Source organism: Oncorhynchus gorbuscha, linkage group LG22 (genome assembly GCF_021184085.1).
Source record: "Oncorhynchus gorbuscha isolate QuinsamMale2020 ecotype Even-year linkage group LG22, OgorEven_v1.0, whole genome shotgun sequence".
Classification (NCBI taxonomy): domain Eukaryota; kingdom Metazoa; phylum Chordata; class Actinopteri; order Salmoniformes; family Salmonidae; genus Oncorhynchus; species Oncorhynchus gorbuscha.
The window spans coordinates 37238318-37256210 of record NC_060194.1 but is presented as its reverse complement, the minus strand read 5'-3'; the positions used below and the strand labels follow the sequence as shown (position 1 = coordinate 37256210).

Here is a 17893-nt window from a genome sequence, read left to right as displayed (position 1 = left end):
TCAGATTGTTCGCTCTGTCCCAGTTCTACCTCCACTATCACGAGTGACACACCTGGGACCAGCTGTCCATTCAGAATCACAGTCTGAATGATCAGGAACAAGGACAGCTCCCCACCTCACGCCATGGACCTCACACAGCTCAGGTGGTATAGCTGAATCACATATGTTAGTCCTGGGCTGGAGCGAAAGCATGCCTACTTTGTAGCTCTCTAACACCCTGGTGAACACCAACTGACACAGTCGCAGAGAAAGAATCAACCACAAAGACAACTGCTATACACCATAGACCAAATCCTGGCTTAATAATATGTTAATTAGCTGTCGCTTTTATCCAAAGCAACAGTCATGCTGCATATGTTTAACATATGGGTGGTCCAGGGAATAATCAAACCCACTACCCTGGGGTTACAAGCGCCATGCTCTACCAACTGAGCCACAAAGGACAACTTAATGGTCCAATGCAGACATTTTTATATCAATATCAAATCATTTCTGGGTTTAAAATTAAAATTGTCAAAAAGAAGAAGAAAATGCTTCTTAGCAAAGCAATATTTTTGCTAGGACATGCTGGGAGTGGTCTTTGTGAGGAGAGGAAAACTGAAAACTAGCTGTGATTGGCAGAGAGGTTTGGAACTCTCTTTCTTATTGGTCTGGTAACTAATTTTTTGCCTGGTGATATCACCAGGCAGGCCAACACTCCATCCCACCAAAACAGACTGAAATTTCAAGTGGTCTTTTCAAACAGCTCTTACACTAAAATAACACAATAGATTTGCAGCTTTTCCTCCTCATATTTATCACATTATAGCAGATGGATTTCCTTCTATCCTCGAGCTTCAACCCTCAACTCTGTTTCCTGCAGTGTTTGAGTTTCCAGTCCTCGAGCTTTATCCCTCAACTCTGTTTCCTACAGTGTTTGGGTTTCCAGTCCTTGAGCTTTATCCCTCAACTCTGTTTCCTCCAGTGTTTGGGTTTCCAGTCCTCGAGCTTCAACCCTCAACTCTGTTTCCTGCAGTGTTTGGGTTTCCAGTCCTCGAGCTTTATCCCTCAACTCTGTTTCCTGCAGTGTTTGGGTTTCCAGTCCTCGAGCTTTATCCCTCAACTCTGTTTCCTGCAGTGTTTGGGTTTCCAGTCCTCGAGCTTTATCCCTCAACTCTGTTTCCTACAGTGTTTGGGTTTCCAGTCCTCGAGCTTTATCCCTCAACTCTGTTTCCTACCGTGTTTGGGTTTCCAGTCCTCGAGCTTTATCCCTCAACTCTGTTTCCTGCAGTGTTTGGGTTTCCAGTCCTCGAGCTTTATCCCTCAACTCTGTTTCCTACAGTGTTTGGGTTTCCAGTCCTCGAGCTTTATCCCTCAACTCTGTTTCCTGCAGTGTTTGGGTTTCCAGTCCTTGAGCTTTATCCCTCAACTCTGTTTCCTACAGTGTTTGGGTTTCCAGTCCTCGAGCTTTATCCCTCAACTCTGTTTCCTACAGTGTTTGGGTTTCCAGTCCCCGAGCTTTATCCCTCAACTCTGTTTCCTACAGTGTTTGGGTTTCCAGTCCTCGAGCTTCAACCCTCAACTCTGTTTCCTACAGTGTTTGGGTTTCCAGTCCTCGAGCTTTATCCCTCAACTCTGTTTCCTACAGTGTTTGGGTTTCCAGTCCTCGAGCTTTATCCCTCAACTCTGTTTCCTGCAGTGTTTGGGTTTCCAGTCCTTGAGCTTTATCCCTCAACTCTGTTTCCTACAGTGTTTGGGTTTCCCGTCCTCGAGCTATATCCCTCAACTCTGTTTCCTACAGTGTTTGGGTTTCCAGTCCTCGAGCTTTATCCCTCAACTCTGTTTCCTGCAGTGTGTGGGTTTCCAGACCACTGAAGCAGCCTGTCCGGTTCTAGTGGCAGTCATAATGGATGATAGGTCATGTTTTTGTGATGAATTGCAGAGAAGATGGCAGAGACAAAATGAGAGAGAGAGAGAGAGAGAGAGAGAGAGAGAGAGAGAGAGAGAGAGAGAGAGAGAGAGAGAGAGAGAGAGAAAGGCAGACAGAGAGAGAGAGAGAGAGAGAGAGAGAGAGAGAGAGAGAGAGAGAGAGAGAGAGAGAGAGAGAGAGAGAAAGGCAGACAGAGAGAGAGAGAGAGAGAGAGACAGACAGACAGACAGACAGACAGACAGACAGACAGACAGACAGACAGACAGACAGACAGACAGACAGACAGACAGACAGACAGACAGACAGACAGACAGACAGACAGACAGACAGACAGACAGACAGACAGACAGACAGACAGACAGACAGACAGACAGACAGACAGACAGACAGACAGACAGACAGACAGACAGACAGACAGACAGACAGACAGAGAGAGAGAGAGAGAGAGAGAGAGGGGGTTGGGAATGGGAAGCAGCTTTATTGATTTCCTATGTGCAAAGCCAGGCAAACAGAGAAAGGACAGAGCTACACTATTAATGACAATCACTAGCACAGCTATACGGCTACATCTATATATCTATATATCTATCTATCTATCTACCTACCTACCTACCTTCCTACGGTGGAAATCGAAAGTTTACATACACCTTAGCCAAATACATTTAAACTCAGTTTTTCACAATTCCTGACACTTAATCCTAGTTAAAATTCCCTGTGTTAGGTCAGTCAGGATCACCACTTAATTTTAAGAATTTGAATTGTCAGAATAATAGTAGAGAATAATTTATTTCAGCTTTAATTTATTTCATCACATTCCCAGTGGGTCAGAAGTTTACATACACTCAATTAGTGTTTGGTAGCATTGCCTTTAAATTGTGTAACTTGGGTAAAACGTTTCAGGTAGCCTTCCACAAGCTTCACACAATAAGTTGGGTGAATTTTGGCCCATTCCTCCTGACAAAGCTGGTGTAACTGAGTCAGGTTTGTAGGCCTCTTTGCTCGCACACGCTTTTTCAGTTCTGCCCACAATCTTCTATAGGATTGAGGTCAGGTCTTTGTGATGGCCACTACAATACCTTGACTTTGTTGTCCTTAAGCAATTTTGCCACAACTTTGGAAATATGCTTGGGGTCATTGTCCATTTGGAAGATCCAAGCTCTAACTTCCTGACTGATGTCTTGAGATGTTTCTTCAATATATCCACATAATTTTCCTGCCTTATATTGCCATCTATTTTGTGATGTGCAACAAAGCACCACCACAACATGATGCTGCCACCCCCGTGCTTCACAGTTGGGATGGTGTTCTTTGGCTTACAAGCCTCCCACTTTTTCCTCCAAACATAACGATGGTCATTATGGCCAAACAGTTCTATTTTTGTTTCATCAGAACAGAGGACATTTCTCCAAAAAGTATGATCTTTGTCCCCATGTGCAGTTGCAAACCATAGTCTGCCATTTGTATGGCGGTTTTGGAGCATGGGCTTCTTCCTTGCTGAGCGGCCTTTCAGGTTGTGTCGATATAGGACTCGTTTAACTGTGGATACAGATACTTTTGTACCTGTTTCCTCCAGCATCTTTACGAAGTCCTTTGCAGTTGTTCTGGGATTGATTTGCACTTTTCACACCAAAGTACGTCCATCTCTAGGAGACAGAACGCGTCTCCTTCCTGAGTGGTATGACAGCTGCGTGGTCCCATGGTGTTCATACTTGCGTACTATTGTTTATACAGATGAACATGGTACCTTCAGGTGTTTGGAAATTGCTCCCAAGGAGGAACCAGACTTGTGGAGGTCTACAATTTTTTTGCTGATTTCTTTTGATTTTCCCATGATGTCAAGCAAAGAGGCACTGAGTTTGAAGGTAGGCCTTGAAATACATCCACAGGTACACCTCCAATTGACTCAAATTATGTCAATTAGCCTATCAGAAGCTTCTAAAGCAATGACATCATTTTCTGGAATTTTCCAAGCTGTTTAAAGGCACAGTCAACTTAGTGTGTGTAAACTTCTGACCCACTGGAATTGGAAAATGATACAGTGAATTATAAGTGAAATAATCTGTCTGTAAACAATTGTTGGGAAAATGACTTGTGTCATGCACAAGGTAGATGTCCTAACCAACTTGCCAAAACTGTAGTTTGTTAACAAGAAATTTGTGGAGAGGTTGAAAAACACGTTTTAATGACTCCAACCTAAGTGTTTGTAAACTTCTGACTTCAACTATATATATCTATCTACCTAACTATCTGGCTTTTTCATTGTCTTTTTTTTAGATTCCTATCAGGAAAGGTTGCACCAGTATCCGTTCTGTAGCGGTACAACGTCAAACAACTGTTGCACTGTCTGACCTGTAGAGTAGACCGTGTGACAGTGCAGAGGAATCAGTGGTATTGACTGTAGCACCTGTGAAAACGATGTACTACAAGAACACCATCTCCAACAACCTGCTAGCAGCTTCAACAGTCTGTGTCCTTATGGACCCTTGAACTAGCCTGCTGATCCCGTCTGTTTGTGATTTGACCAACTCCTTGTTTTGTGTTGGTTCAATGCCTTGCCAAATATGCATCGTATGACGATGAGATAGGAGGATTGGGACCAGGCTACTCTTGAACACATACACACAGGAAACTTGGTTGTGATTTGGTGCGATCAGCATTTCAACTCAACACATGCTTGCTGACACACAAACACACACACAAACACACACACACACACTTATCATGAGTCAATAACTCATCAGCCATTCAGATGTATATGATTTAATTGAAAGTTGTGGGAGGGGTACTAAAATCAACCCCTCTGGGCACTAATCACAAGAGAATGCACACCACTACACCGTGTTCAGAGGGATCTTCCTTTTGACAGATTAGAATGGAGAAAAGACATGCATGTAATGGGATCACATATAAGCTTTGTAGTTGTTTCTACAGTTTGTTTATGAGTAAATTAAACTATTAAAGCATATGAAAAGAAATTATATGGCAATGGAATATTCAGCTATTATACAGAGTGAGAATATTTTCACCATGATTAGGGGACGGAACCTTTATATAACAAGGCAAGTCAGTTAAGAACAAATTCTTATTTACAATGAAGGCCTACCAAAAGGCAAAAAGGCATCCTGCGGGGGACGGGGACTGGGAATTTAACAAAAATATATATAATGTATATATACAGTGGGGCAAAAAAGTATTTAGTTTGCCACCAATTGTGTAAGTACTCCCACTTAAAAACATGAGAGAGGCCTGTCATTTTCATCATAGGTACACTTCAACTATGACAGACAAAATAAGAGAGAAAAAAATCCAGAAAATCACATTGTAGGATTTTTAATGAATTTATTTGCAAATTATGGTGGAAAATAAGTATTTGGTCAATAACAAAAGTCTATCTCACTACTTTGTTATATACCCTTTGTTGGCAATGACAGAGGTCAAACGTTTTCACAAAGTCTTCACAAGGTTTTCACACACTGTTGCTGGTATTTTGGCCCATTCCTCCATGCAGATCTCTTCTAGAGCAGTGATGTTTTGGGGCTGTTGCTTGGCAACACAGACTTTCAACTCCCTACAAAGATTTTCTATGGGGTTGAGATCTGGAGACTGGCTGGGCCACTCCAGGACCTTGACATGCTTCTTACGAAGCCACTCCTTCGTTGCCCGGGCGGTGTGTTTGGGATCATTGTCATGCTGAAAGACACAGCCACATTTCATCTTCAATGCCCTTGCTGATGGAAGGAGGTTTTCACTCAAACTCTCACGATACATGGACCCATTCATTCTTTCCTTTACACGGATCAGTCGTCCTGGTCCCTTGGCAGAAAAACAGCCCCAAAGCATGATGTTTCCACCCCCATGCTTCACAGTAGGTATGGTGTTCTTTGGATGCAACTCAGCATTCTTTGTCCTCCAAACACGACGAGTTGAGTTTTTACCAAAAAAGTTATATTTTGGTTTAATCTGAGCATATGACAGTCTCCCAATCTTCTTCTGGATCATCCAAATGCTCTCTAGCAAACTTCAGACGGGCCTGGACATGTACTGGCTTAAGCAGGGGGACACGTCTGGCACTGCAGGATTTGAGTCCCTTGCGGCGTAGTGTGTTACTGATGGTAGGCTTTCTTACTTTGGTCCCAGCTCTCTGCAGGTCATTCACTAGGTCCCCCGTGTGGTTCTAGAATTTTTGCTGACCGTTCTTGTGATCATTTTGACCCCACAGGGTGAGATCTTGCGTGGAGCCCCAGATCGAGGGAGATTATCAGTGGTCTTGTATGTCTTCCATTTCCTAATAATTGCTCCCACAGGTTCTTCAAACCAAGCTGCTTACCTATTGCAGATTCAGTCTTCCCAGCCTGGTGCAGGTCTACAATTTTGTTTCTGCTGTCCTTTGACAGCTCTTTGGTCTTGGCCATAGTGGAGTTTGGAGTGTGACTGTTTGAGGTTGTGGACAGATGTCTATTATACTGATAACAAGTTCAAACAGGTGCCACTAATACAGGTAACGAGTGGAGGACAGAGGAGCCTCTTTAAGAAGAAGTTACAGGTCTGTGAGAGCCAGAAATCTTGCTTGTTTGTAGGTGACCAAATACTTATTTTCCACCATAATTTGCAAATAAATTCATTAAAAATTCTACATTGTGATTTTCTGGATTTTTTTTCTCATTTTGTCTGTCATAGTTGAAGTGTACCTATGATGAAAATTACAGGCCTCTCTCATCTTTTTAAGTGGGAGAACTTGCACAATTGGTGGCTGACTAAATACTTTTTTGCCCCACTGTATATATAGGACAAAACACACATCACGACAAGAGAGACACCACAACACTACATAAAGAGAGACCTAAGACAACAACATAGCATGGCAGCAACACATGACAACACAACATTCTAGCAACACAACATGGCAGGAGCACAACATGGTAGCAGCACAAAACATGGTACAAACATGATTGGGCACAACATGGTTTTGTCTGAAATTGTCTGAAAATATCCCTCCTGTTTTACAGTAAAACTATACATTTTCTCAGAAATGTAATAACCAATTAGAAAAACAACTCTAACTATAAGTTTTTCATTTCGGTTTATTATATTTTTTCTTGTACAATCATAATTAAAATTTGTAAGTCGCTCTGGATAAGAGCGTCTGCTAAATGACTTAAATGTAAATGTAAATGTAAAATGTCTTAAAATGTCTTGTTTTGAAATTATTGACTGGACAATTATTGACTGGACAATGTCTTGTTTTGAAATTATTGACTGGACAACGAATGAAATGTAAAACATAAACGTGATAAAATGAATCAAACAAATCAACCGCATAGAGAAAAACGATCATTAAAACATGATGAAGGTCTTTGTGGCCTTTATTTGGTCACTTAGGACCTACTGTGGTGAAAATGTGTCCGTGGCAAGAAAATTCCTTTACACGAAAATAGTTTGTATTTTATAGTAAATGTTTTTCTATGGCCAAGGGATAGGCTCGACAGCATTTTAAATTTCGAAATAAACTTAACAGGCAGGTAACCCGTGATAAGAGTCAGTATTCGGTATTCGACCAGGCAACTAAACGCCTGCGTCACCAAAGCAGGAGGAAGCCAGTGGTAGACAGACGGGACAGCCCATAGGCCTATCTAGTCTAATTTTAGACCTTAAACTACAAAAGCTGCCTAAATGAAAACCCGGCGCGGCCATGTGGTTAGCTGTATTTCAGGTCTGGATTCGAATATTGATCCATGTGCCACATTTAAAAGGGGAGAGTGGGAACTCGCTTATTGACCGTGCAGCCAGAGGTCACGCGCCCCTCTGACACGCTCTCCTTCTGCGCGACTAGTTTGTAGGTTGACATGTATTGTCAGGAATCTTGCCCTGGAGGCAGAACTGAGCGATATCCGCTCAGATGGGCCAGCTGCTATATCGTAAAAATTCATGAAAACAAAAATGTTATTTTTGGTCTTAATTGAAGGTTATGGTTAAACATTAGGGTTAGCAGTGTGGTTAAGGTTAGGGTTACGGTTAGGTTTAAACTCAGTTTGTATGACTTTGTGGCTATGCCAGCGTGCCAGCAAGTAAGCTCTCTGCAGAGCTGCCTCCAGAACAATACTAAGGACAATAAATACCAACCTGCGACGAGTTTAGCGGGACCAATGAGAGGGAGTGACTGTGTGGGTGACATGTTTGGAACATGTGGGATTCACTCGAGAGAACCACGATGGACAGGACGACATGCTTTAGACACCAATTTTTATGTTTTCAGTCTCTGTCGCCTCCCTTATTATTGTGCGTATTGTATAGTTCTAGGCCACTAGCTATCTTTTAATTCTCGACCAATAGTTGTCCCCTATTATTAAAGCACACAATGTAAATAACGTTGTGATGTCTGTCTGTAAATGTCAAGTGCTCTACAAATGCAATTTATTATTACACACAAACACATCCGGCCTGGCGCGTAACAGAGCACACATATCCCCATAATACACCAGAGCCTCATATTAGCCTTACATGACTATGAAATGTCCAGGTCCTCTCAGTGGTTATATCAGGCTGCATAGGTAGCCGATAAAACCCCTGTTAACGTTGGGCTGAGATGTAACAGTGTGCATGCAGTTTCTCTTGGAACGTGTCACACCAACAAATGCTGACAGGGATATCATGCAATCACTTGCACTGTACCGCAGATACTGTGTCTCTCAACAACAACAAAAACGGCGATTTAAAAAGAGAGAAAGATTCTCTCACAAAGTCTGCTCTGAAGTTTAAGACGTACTTGGTCTCATTTTTGTCGCACCCGTTTTGCACTGACTGTGGTGCTGAATCGTTTGGAAGTTGTGGTTTTGTCTGACGTCTATAACGGTCGTTTTACTGTGATTTTTCTTACAACGCTGGATGTCTTTAGCCTAAAATCAGTTATATATAGCATATCAGGTTCATTGTAGTAGCCTATACAGCTAGTTATTTATCGCAACATTAAATAGAGAGGGTTTGACAAAAGAGTGAACAAACTACGCTTTTATGCGTAAAACGTCAATAGTTACGATCGGCTGTTCAATAAGCAGCCCACACGAGAAAGGCCGTGAGACCAGAAGCATCTTACCCGCCAACCGAAGGGCAGACATCCGCTGAAACTCGGGCTCCTGGAGCCACTTCCACATTCTCCTAAACGTCTCCCGGCCTGACTTGAGTTTACTCCACGGCTTGGGGTTCCGCAGGAGATCCGAAAGGGTTCCTTGGGACCGACATAGGATCCTCTGGGCGAAAATAGCCTGGGGAATTGAGTAACGCTTCAGCTCTGCCGTTATCCGTTGAGCCACCTCTTTCGTGTTGATCTCCTCCGCCTGCCCTCCCGACACTCCTCCCTGGCCGGACCCAGCCCCGTGCCTCTCTCGCTCGGCCAGCATCGCTGCCCCATTCACCTGGGAGTGAAGGTGGCTGTGCGGATGGTGCATCCCGTTGAGGTTGGACATCATGCCATGCCCATGGCCGCCTAACCCCCTGGCAAGGTGCTCCTCGCTCCGGGACAGCATTGCGGCGTGGGACTCGAAGCCTGTCACGGGAGAGAGCATCTTGGCATCATTAGTAAGGTGAGCACTTGGACCGTAGGCTGAGAGCGTCTGCTGGGAGTTGTGCAAAGAGCCGAGACTGTTGGACAAAGGGGAGAGGGACCCATGGACCATGCCGGACATATCTTTAGGGTAGTGGCCGTACAAATTTCCCATAGACGCCAGCCCACGGTGGTCATCCCTCATCAACGTAAAGCTCCCGCTGACGTTCCCCGCGGAGAGTCGCTGGTGGGCGGCTGCGTGGTGGTGGGAGTGTGGGTGTGGGTGGTGGAACTTGTCGGAGACCGTGGATATGGGAGGTAGGTGCTGGAGAGGGGTCAGGGTGGTGTAGGTGTTGCTCAGGCTCATCCCGGACTCACACATGCTCATAGCCGGGTGGAGGTGGCCAGAGAGCGCCGAGGGGTCTGTCCGGTAGTCCCCGGTACCATCCAGGATCGCGGCCATACTAGACACCATGGCCGACCGGCCGTGTGCGTGAGAAACCAGGTTCCGGTGTGAAGGGGCGGAGGACTGCCGGGCGTGCGTGGAGCTCATCAGTTCCCCGGCCTGTGAGTGCGAGACGCCGTGGAGGTTTCCAAGGTTTTCCATTGTGAGTTCCATCACTGAAAGAATATATCTTTCCTGATCCCACCTCCCTCCCCTCCCTCTCTCTCCCGCTCCTTCTCGGTCCTTTCACTCAGACTCACACACACAGACAGAGGCGCGCGCTCACTCTCCCTCAATCAGACTCCTGAAGTGATAATATTACCAAACGATCTCAAAACCAATCCATTGATTAGAGTTTTTCTCCAGTCAATCCAACATGGTTTTTGTAAATAAATGATCTTGTTCCAAGGTAGGTAAATATCGCGTAAAGTCCTCGTCCACGTTTGGCTGTGTTGTTGTCCTGTGTTATAGCTCGTTGGCTATATCTCATCCCTTGTCCAACAACACTTCCACTGAAAATTGGCTGAGCCGGGTATCAAGATGTATGTGGGCGCGCCCCTGTGTATTTAAAACGGGGGCGGTTACGCGCATTATTTTCGTGTGGGATTCACAGACAGAACACACTGTATATGTGTGAAGAGTATACACTGGCCACACACTGGTTGAATAAACGTTGTTTCCACGTAATTTCAATGAATATACGTTGAACCAATATGGAATGGAATATATGTTGAACAGACGTCTGTGGCGTCATGTCATGCACCTGTGTGTGTGTGTGTGTGTGTGTGTGTGTGTGTGTGTGTGTGTGTGTGTGTGTGTGTGTGTGTGTGTGTGTGTGTGTGTGTGTGTGTGTGTGTGTGTGTGTGTGTGTGTGTGTGTGTGTGTGTGTGTGTGTGTGTGCGTGTGCGTGTGCGTGTGCGTGTGTGTGTGTGTGTGTGTGTGTGTGTGTGTGCGTGTGTGTGTGTGTGTGCGCGCGTGCGCGCGTGCTTGAGAGATTTAAATGTAAAAGCCAAATGTTTTTAAAAGTAACAAACTCTAATCTATCTCTCCGAGTATACTTCATCACAGTATGCGCACAATTTGATTTGATTCACTCTGCACAAGTGTCCCTTCTACAGATAAACGTTGTTTTCCCACGGAGTGAATGGTTTGGCATTTATGCGCTTAGTGATAAACCTGATCAATGTATTGATTGACAGAGATGAATGATGTGGCCTGACCCTGCTGGGGGGGGTGGAGAGGTCACACAGATAGAATCCTAACGCCGTGCATGATGATGTTGAGAAAAAAGGGCAAACCATATCCTGTTCTGAAGCGTTTAATTCTAAACTCCAACCAGTTCTGAAGTTCTGAGGTCCAGCGTGCTGAACTTCTGAGGTCCAGCCTTCTGAAGTTCTGAGGTCCAGCGTTCTGAAGTTCTGAGGTCCAGCGTGCTGAAGTTCTGAGGTCCAGTGTTCTGAAGTTCTGAGGTCCAGCGTTCTGAAGATCTGAGGTCTAGCGTGCTCAAGTTCTAAGGTCCAGTGTTCTGAGGTCCAGTGAGGTCCAGTGTTCTGAAGTTCTGAGGTCCAGTGAGGTCCAGCGTTCGGAAGTTCTGAGGTCCAGCGTTCTGAAGTTCTGAGGTCCAGCGTGCTGAATTTCACTCGGCTGGTAAGTAGAGCAATTTGTTTGGCCCAAAAAACAGCATGGACGTGTGAACGTGTAGACGTAATAACCACGTTCTTTCTTCTAAAATGCTCTGATCTCGCACTACAGGCATGTTTATATTATTTTCAGATATTTTTTAAAAACTTTACTGGTGACCATGAGATTCCATCTTATTAACTTTTTCAGGACAGATTGGACAATAACCTAATGCATATAATAATAATAATAATAATAATACTTGGCCTAATAATACTACTAATAAGCTACTACTATTTACTAGGCCTAATAATAATAATATGAATAATTTGCTATAATATAACAATTAATTTTATTTATTAACTTTATTTCACAGATGGTATTTTTATGATTAACACATGTATGGTGTAATAACAGCACTAAGATAATTCAGTACAGTAGTTGTTTCGAGAAACAACAAAGTTATTATGTAAATATTATGTCATTTCCATTTCCAACGCACTTGAAAGCACAACTTCTAGGTAAATAGGCGGCAGGTAGTGGTTAAAAGCGTTGGGCCAGTAACTGAAAGGTCGCTGGTTCGAATCCCGGAGCTGGAAAAGTGTAACATATCTGCCGTTCTGCCCTTGAGCAAGGCATGATGACGTGGACGTAGATTATGGCAGGTCCCAGCACTCCTCTTTTCAGAGGGGTTGGGTTAAATGAGGAAGACACATTTCGATTGAATGCATTCAGTTGTTCAACTGACTAGGTATTCCCTTTACCAGGCCAATAGACATTGAGGCCCAGGCCTATAGGCCTAACACTATTGAATAAAATGGGTAGCCTACTAAAGGTTTCACTGGTCACACTGTTGTAACCTCTAAAAAGCACACAGCGTGTGAACATGTCTCCCTGGGTTAGCCTACTCTCCCTCTATCGATGCCCACCAGCCGCTATCGGAAATGAATGACCGTTGGAGCGCCAGAGAGTCGGTTAGCTCGGCATGCGCAGCGTCTCTTCACCCTGGGTATTGGCTCTGAGGCGCTATAGTGATGGATGTTAGATACTGGCCGTCTGACCCAAGTCGCACACACTCAGCTCTCCGTCTGTGTGTGTGTGTCCTTTGTGGAAGTTGTAAGTCAGCTTTAAACCACAAACCTGTTACTAGGACCAGGCTCGTTTGCACTTTTGGAGTAGTTGTTTTCTGGCCCGGTTTTCTGTACCAGTTCAGTGATGTTTTGAGAGGATATGTTTATGGGAGTAATTGTTTTCTGGCCCGGTTTTCTGTACCAGTTCAGTGATGTTTTGAGAGGATATGTTTATGGGAGTAATTGTTTTCTGGCCCGGTTTTCTGTACCAGTTCAGTGATGTTTTGAGAGGATATGTTTATTGCATGTCCACCAAGATAAATTGTAGACCTACAAATGAATCAAATCTCAAAATGCATATGGCTACGGTACAAGTCACTTTTCTTAAATGTGCAGATTTCTTTGAGGAATGATACGCCTATAGGATGCAACTACTCTGATGACAATAAGGAATAGTGTTTAAGAATCCTGTTCATGAATTATGTCGGTTTTGATTGGCTGCACACTTCAGTCTCTCTAGTGACCATTGACCTTATTTTGAAAATATATTTAGTCTTTGATTTAATTGGTTAAAATAAAGTTTAAATTGAACAGTAAATCAACAGGCCTCGTGTTCATTTTATCAAATAAATAGGTTAGAAACACTTCACGTTTATGTACAAAAGTGTAACGAAATATTTGGACAAAGTAATTACTAATTGAACAGCGCACCCACTTGGATATCAAAAACAGGTATCGGGTGACCGAATATTTCCAGAGATCACGACATCAGATGCCCTAACTGTGAGTTTTGCGTGCAACTGTTGTCAGTGTTGTCTGGGCTGGTACGATGGAACTAAACAATATTTTGTTTCAGGAAAATGACACATCACCTTTGCGAGCATCTGAGTTATAGCTGTTGATAGAAGGCAATGCATACATGTTTGGAAGTGAACAAAATATTTGAATTCCCTTTGAAGAATATTATGACAGGCAGCCTTATTTATAAAGATCTTCCGATTCAAGTTTTTTCAGCTTTAGTATAATATATTTAGTATACTTTGTGTTACTGTATATTTTTAGTCTTGAGCGAATAACATACTGCTTTTAGAATATCACATTGCTTTAAAAAAAAACACACACAAGAACCAACCTGTTATTTTGAAAGGTAAAAAAGTTGTATTGTTAACAAAATAATATGAATAATATGAATTTGAAGCATGATTTGAGGTTTCTCTTTTCTAAGTTTTGTAATAGGAGAGTCAAGTTGTTAATAAAGAAGACTGAATAAACGTTATTTTTTGGAACACAAAAATGTTCCTTCTTCTGGGTAGTACTGGTACTTAATTATTTGACCAAGTTTAAGAATTGATTTGGTCATTTGATTTATTGACCACTCTACATACTTCTCAATCTTCGTCATGGTTATTTCCTAAAAACTGCAAATTATCCCTCATCTATGAAATCAATTTTCTGTTCATTTTTAAGAAGAAAAAAATACATGTGTCTATAGCTGTTTACTGTTGTTTGCTCGATTTCTTTTGATCAATTCAAATAGGCCTACATCCACATGACATGGAGATATTGACTCTCACACATTATATTTATAACACAATAAATAAACAATAAAGTCGTTTGAAGTATAATAAACTGACTTTCACATGGTAAGGCTACTGTTCATGCTTTTCATCAAAACAGAGGATTGCTCTTGGAGTGCGACGGCTGACTGATTGTGGGCAGAATAATGAAAAGGGTGGCCTGTGTCTTGCTCCTATCGATACGATTGGTAATCAATATCCAGTGAATAGAAATCCAAAGGTTATTAAATGTATCTGTTTTAGGTAAACAACTAATGATTAATTTGAAGTTGCTATATTCGTTGAAAAATATATATATATGTTGTATACCTTTAAACAATGCAGTGTTCTTTGCTATAGGCTAAGATAGGCTGTGTGACAATTTAATTGACAAGATCATTTTTGGTTAGTTATTCAAAATACTCAATTCATTAAATTTGTTTATTTGGTTTGATGTAATTGATGCTTTTTATGTAACCCACAGGCTAATTGTTTATCAAACTTTCATTGAAATATTTAGCCCCCACTTCCGGTTAAAATGGGTATACAGCTCTTAAAACAAAAGAGGTCTCAGTATTCGTTGACATATATATGTGAATGTAAGAAGAGGCCTGTACCGTTTACATAACTAACGAAAAAACGTTCTTCGATGGGCTACTTATCCCAATAAACCAACTCGACAAAGTTGAACGTTTTTTAGCGAATGGTTTGTTCAAACGGCTTTGAATTTGATATTTCAGGAGTATCAAAATGGCTTTTCGTGTTGTAATAAGTACATAAAATGAAGTAGTCTAAACATGGAAGTTTTTGTAAAATAATTATAATACTTAGTACATTAGAGCTTTCTTAAAGTTGTTGCAAATAGTAACATATACATTATATAATAATTGTAATCAATATATCAGTAAAATACATCAATATCATAAAAACAAAAATTAAATTTGGTATTATTTATAACAACAACAAAAATAGACCTTAGCCATTGTCAAGAATAAAGTCATCCTCCTCATCACCACCATCACCACCATCACCATCATCATCACCGTCCTTTTGTCTATTTTCACCATTCTTTTATCTAATTTTCAGCAAATGACCGTATTAGAAAATAGCATGAGTACGATATGGACTGTATGTGGGTGTGATCCAATTAGAGATCCGGGGTAGATGAGAAGAGAGGCTTCACATCTCTGAACCGCCACTTCTGAACCGCCACTTCTGAACCGCCACTTCTGAACCGGCACTTCTGAACCGGCACTTCTGAACCGCCACTTCTGAACCGGCACTTCTGAACCGGCACTTCTGAACCGGCACTTCTGAACCGGCACTTCTGAACCGGCACTTCTGAACCGGCACTTCTGAACCGGCACTTCTGAACCGGCACTTCTGAACCGGCACTTCTGAACCGGCACTTCTGAACCGCCACTTCTGAACCGCCACTTCTGAACCGGCACTTCATGATCATCATTTCCTGTTGTCTCCAATACATTTTTTTGTCCTTCATTCATTCATCTTTGTATTAACTAATTTATTGACCTGCTGAATGGATGATTGGCTGATTGATTGATTGACTGATCGATTGGTTGTGCTGTGACAGAAACCCAACCATTAGGGTAGATTTTTTTCTGGACACAATTCTAATTCCTTGCTATAATTAGATTTAAATATAACATATATTTTATATTCTATATATATTTTTTCTGCTGCTCTCGTATGATCAATAAGGAAAAGAGAGGAAGTGTTAACATTTTATGTAATCCGTTTCTGATCCAATATGTGGCTCCTATAGTAGAGCCTCTATAATGGCTTCCAGATCACATTCTGTAACACTCCACACGAACAATGCATCAATAAAGATATAAACCCACTTAAAATATAGAATGCTGCATACATTATGTGGGTCTGACGTTAATATGAATCTACTTTACTTACTGAAAATACAGTGGAATAAAACTCCTATAACCTGGTTGCTAAGTAACAGAAGGAGAGATGGATTGAGAGGGAATAGTCGATCAATTCTGCAGGGAGGTGCGTGCGTGTGTGCACTTATGCTTGTGTGCGCATGTATGTGTTTGTGTGTGCTTGTGTGAACGTGCTTATATGTGCATTCTTTAACATGGGCACGTGTTTATGAATATACAGTAAGGAGTGGCAGGGGTGTATGGGGTGAGGAAAAGGAGGAGCTTCCATTCTTTCATCCATAGTGTTCCAAGACAGATAGATATATATACTGTGTAGATCACAACATGCCCATTCAAATGCCCAACCAAATCAATTCCTTTATCTTGATGGGAAAATACACTCTAGACCTTGTATTTCTATAGGTCAGAGGTCACCTCCACCTCTCCAGAGGCTTGTCAGTTTAATTTGCTGTGTCTAGTTAAGGGAATATGGGAATATCTTATCTTCTCTACACAGAGGCATGGTCTAAACAGTCAGATATACCTATACATTCACAGCACAGCAACGCCCAACGGGGATACATTGATCCTCTAACACCACCTGAAAATACAACACCCCTCATACCCTTGATCCTCACGGACCAATAGAAAGTCCTATTATTAGATAATTGAACAGTCTCTGGCCAATAAGAGACGGGAATGTTGACACAACGAGAACATATGTTGAGTCAAATAGAATGCATCCCAATAGTCACAGCGAAGGTGAAAACAATGTTGTGCATGCTTTCTGGCGCATGAATTTGCTTGAACAATTTTGTCACATTAGTGCAGGTGAAGGAGAAGAGAGGAAGCCATTTTGGCTCCTGAGAGCTTAGACTTTAGAGGACGCTTACGGCTAGTAAGATGGAACAAGATGTGACTGTATGAACTTCCCCATGCTAATGTCAGAGGCTACATATTTTCTAAATGATTGCAAGTACACGCAGGTCATACAAAAACAGTAGAAGGATTTTGATGACATGTTAAATATTTAAAAAATTTGCATGTACAGAAACCTATACAACCTCTAGAGCCTTTTATTAAGAGGGTAAATCGATAACAGTATGTAGTAAGCAAACAAAATGTATCTAGTTGTTTGCTTTTTCATCCAATTCCTCGCCCTATTCCAACATGTCTGCTCCTCCACCAGTCGGCTACAGTAAGAGGCAGAGAAATATGCCTGCTTCATACGCATAGCAATTTAGCCAACAAACAAAGACAGACTGAGAGAAAAGAAGCGAGGTAGGAAGGGAGGGGGGGGTGAGAGGGAGAGCGATGAAGAATGCTTGCCATTGTCTTTTTTTTATAATGCATGGCCAGTTGGCCACAGATGTTTGTTGGGCATCTGCAATGCCTGTCCTGTAAGTATTATAAAGGGATATTTATATGATATAGATACTGCCTTACTTTCAGTATGAGGTTGGTGTTGACGTTTGGCATATATCAATGCACAACAATTACTCAGCATTTGCTCTGTGAGCATAAAACAATTGTCAGGGTTTTGTTGATATTTCTGACTGTGTGTGATCGAGAGAGGGAGATGGAAAAGGAGTGGGATGTAGAGAGAGAGAGCGAGCAATGGACAAAGACAGAAAGATGGGAGGGAGAGAGATGGAGAAAGAGAGATTGAGAAAGAGAGAGAGTTGGGCTGGTGTTAAGGTGATTAGTCTGGTGGGCTGGCGATAGAGAGAGTTGATCAATAACCTATTGATCTCAGCTGGCAAGTGTCAGGGGGATAGTGGGAGAGAAAGGGGGATAGGGAGGGAGAGAGAGGGGGATAGGGAGGGGGAGAGAGGGGGATAGGGAGGGGGAGAGAGGG

The 17893-nt window shown here is 42.3% G+C and overlaps 1 protein-coding gene across 1 annotated transcript in view; it reads right to left on the bottom strand.

The window, feature by feature from the left end:
• The window catches only part of onecut3b (one cut homeobox 3b), a 22689-nt gene extending 12624 nt beyond the window's left edge, over nt 1-10065 (bottom strand). Inside the window, exon 1 of the mRNA XM_046322572.1 lies at nt 9000-10065. Coding sequence (XP_046178528.1) covers nt 9000-10065 — 1066 coding nt within the window. The remainder of the gene's footprint in view (nt 1-8999) is intronic.
• Nucleotides 10066-17893: the final 7828 nt, after the last annotated feature.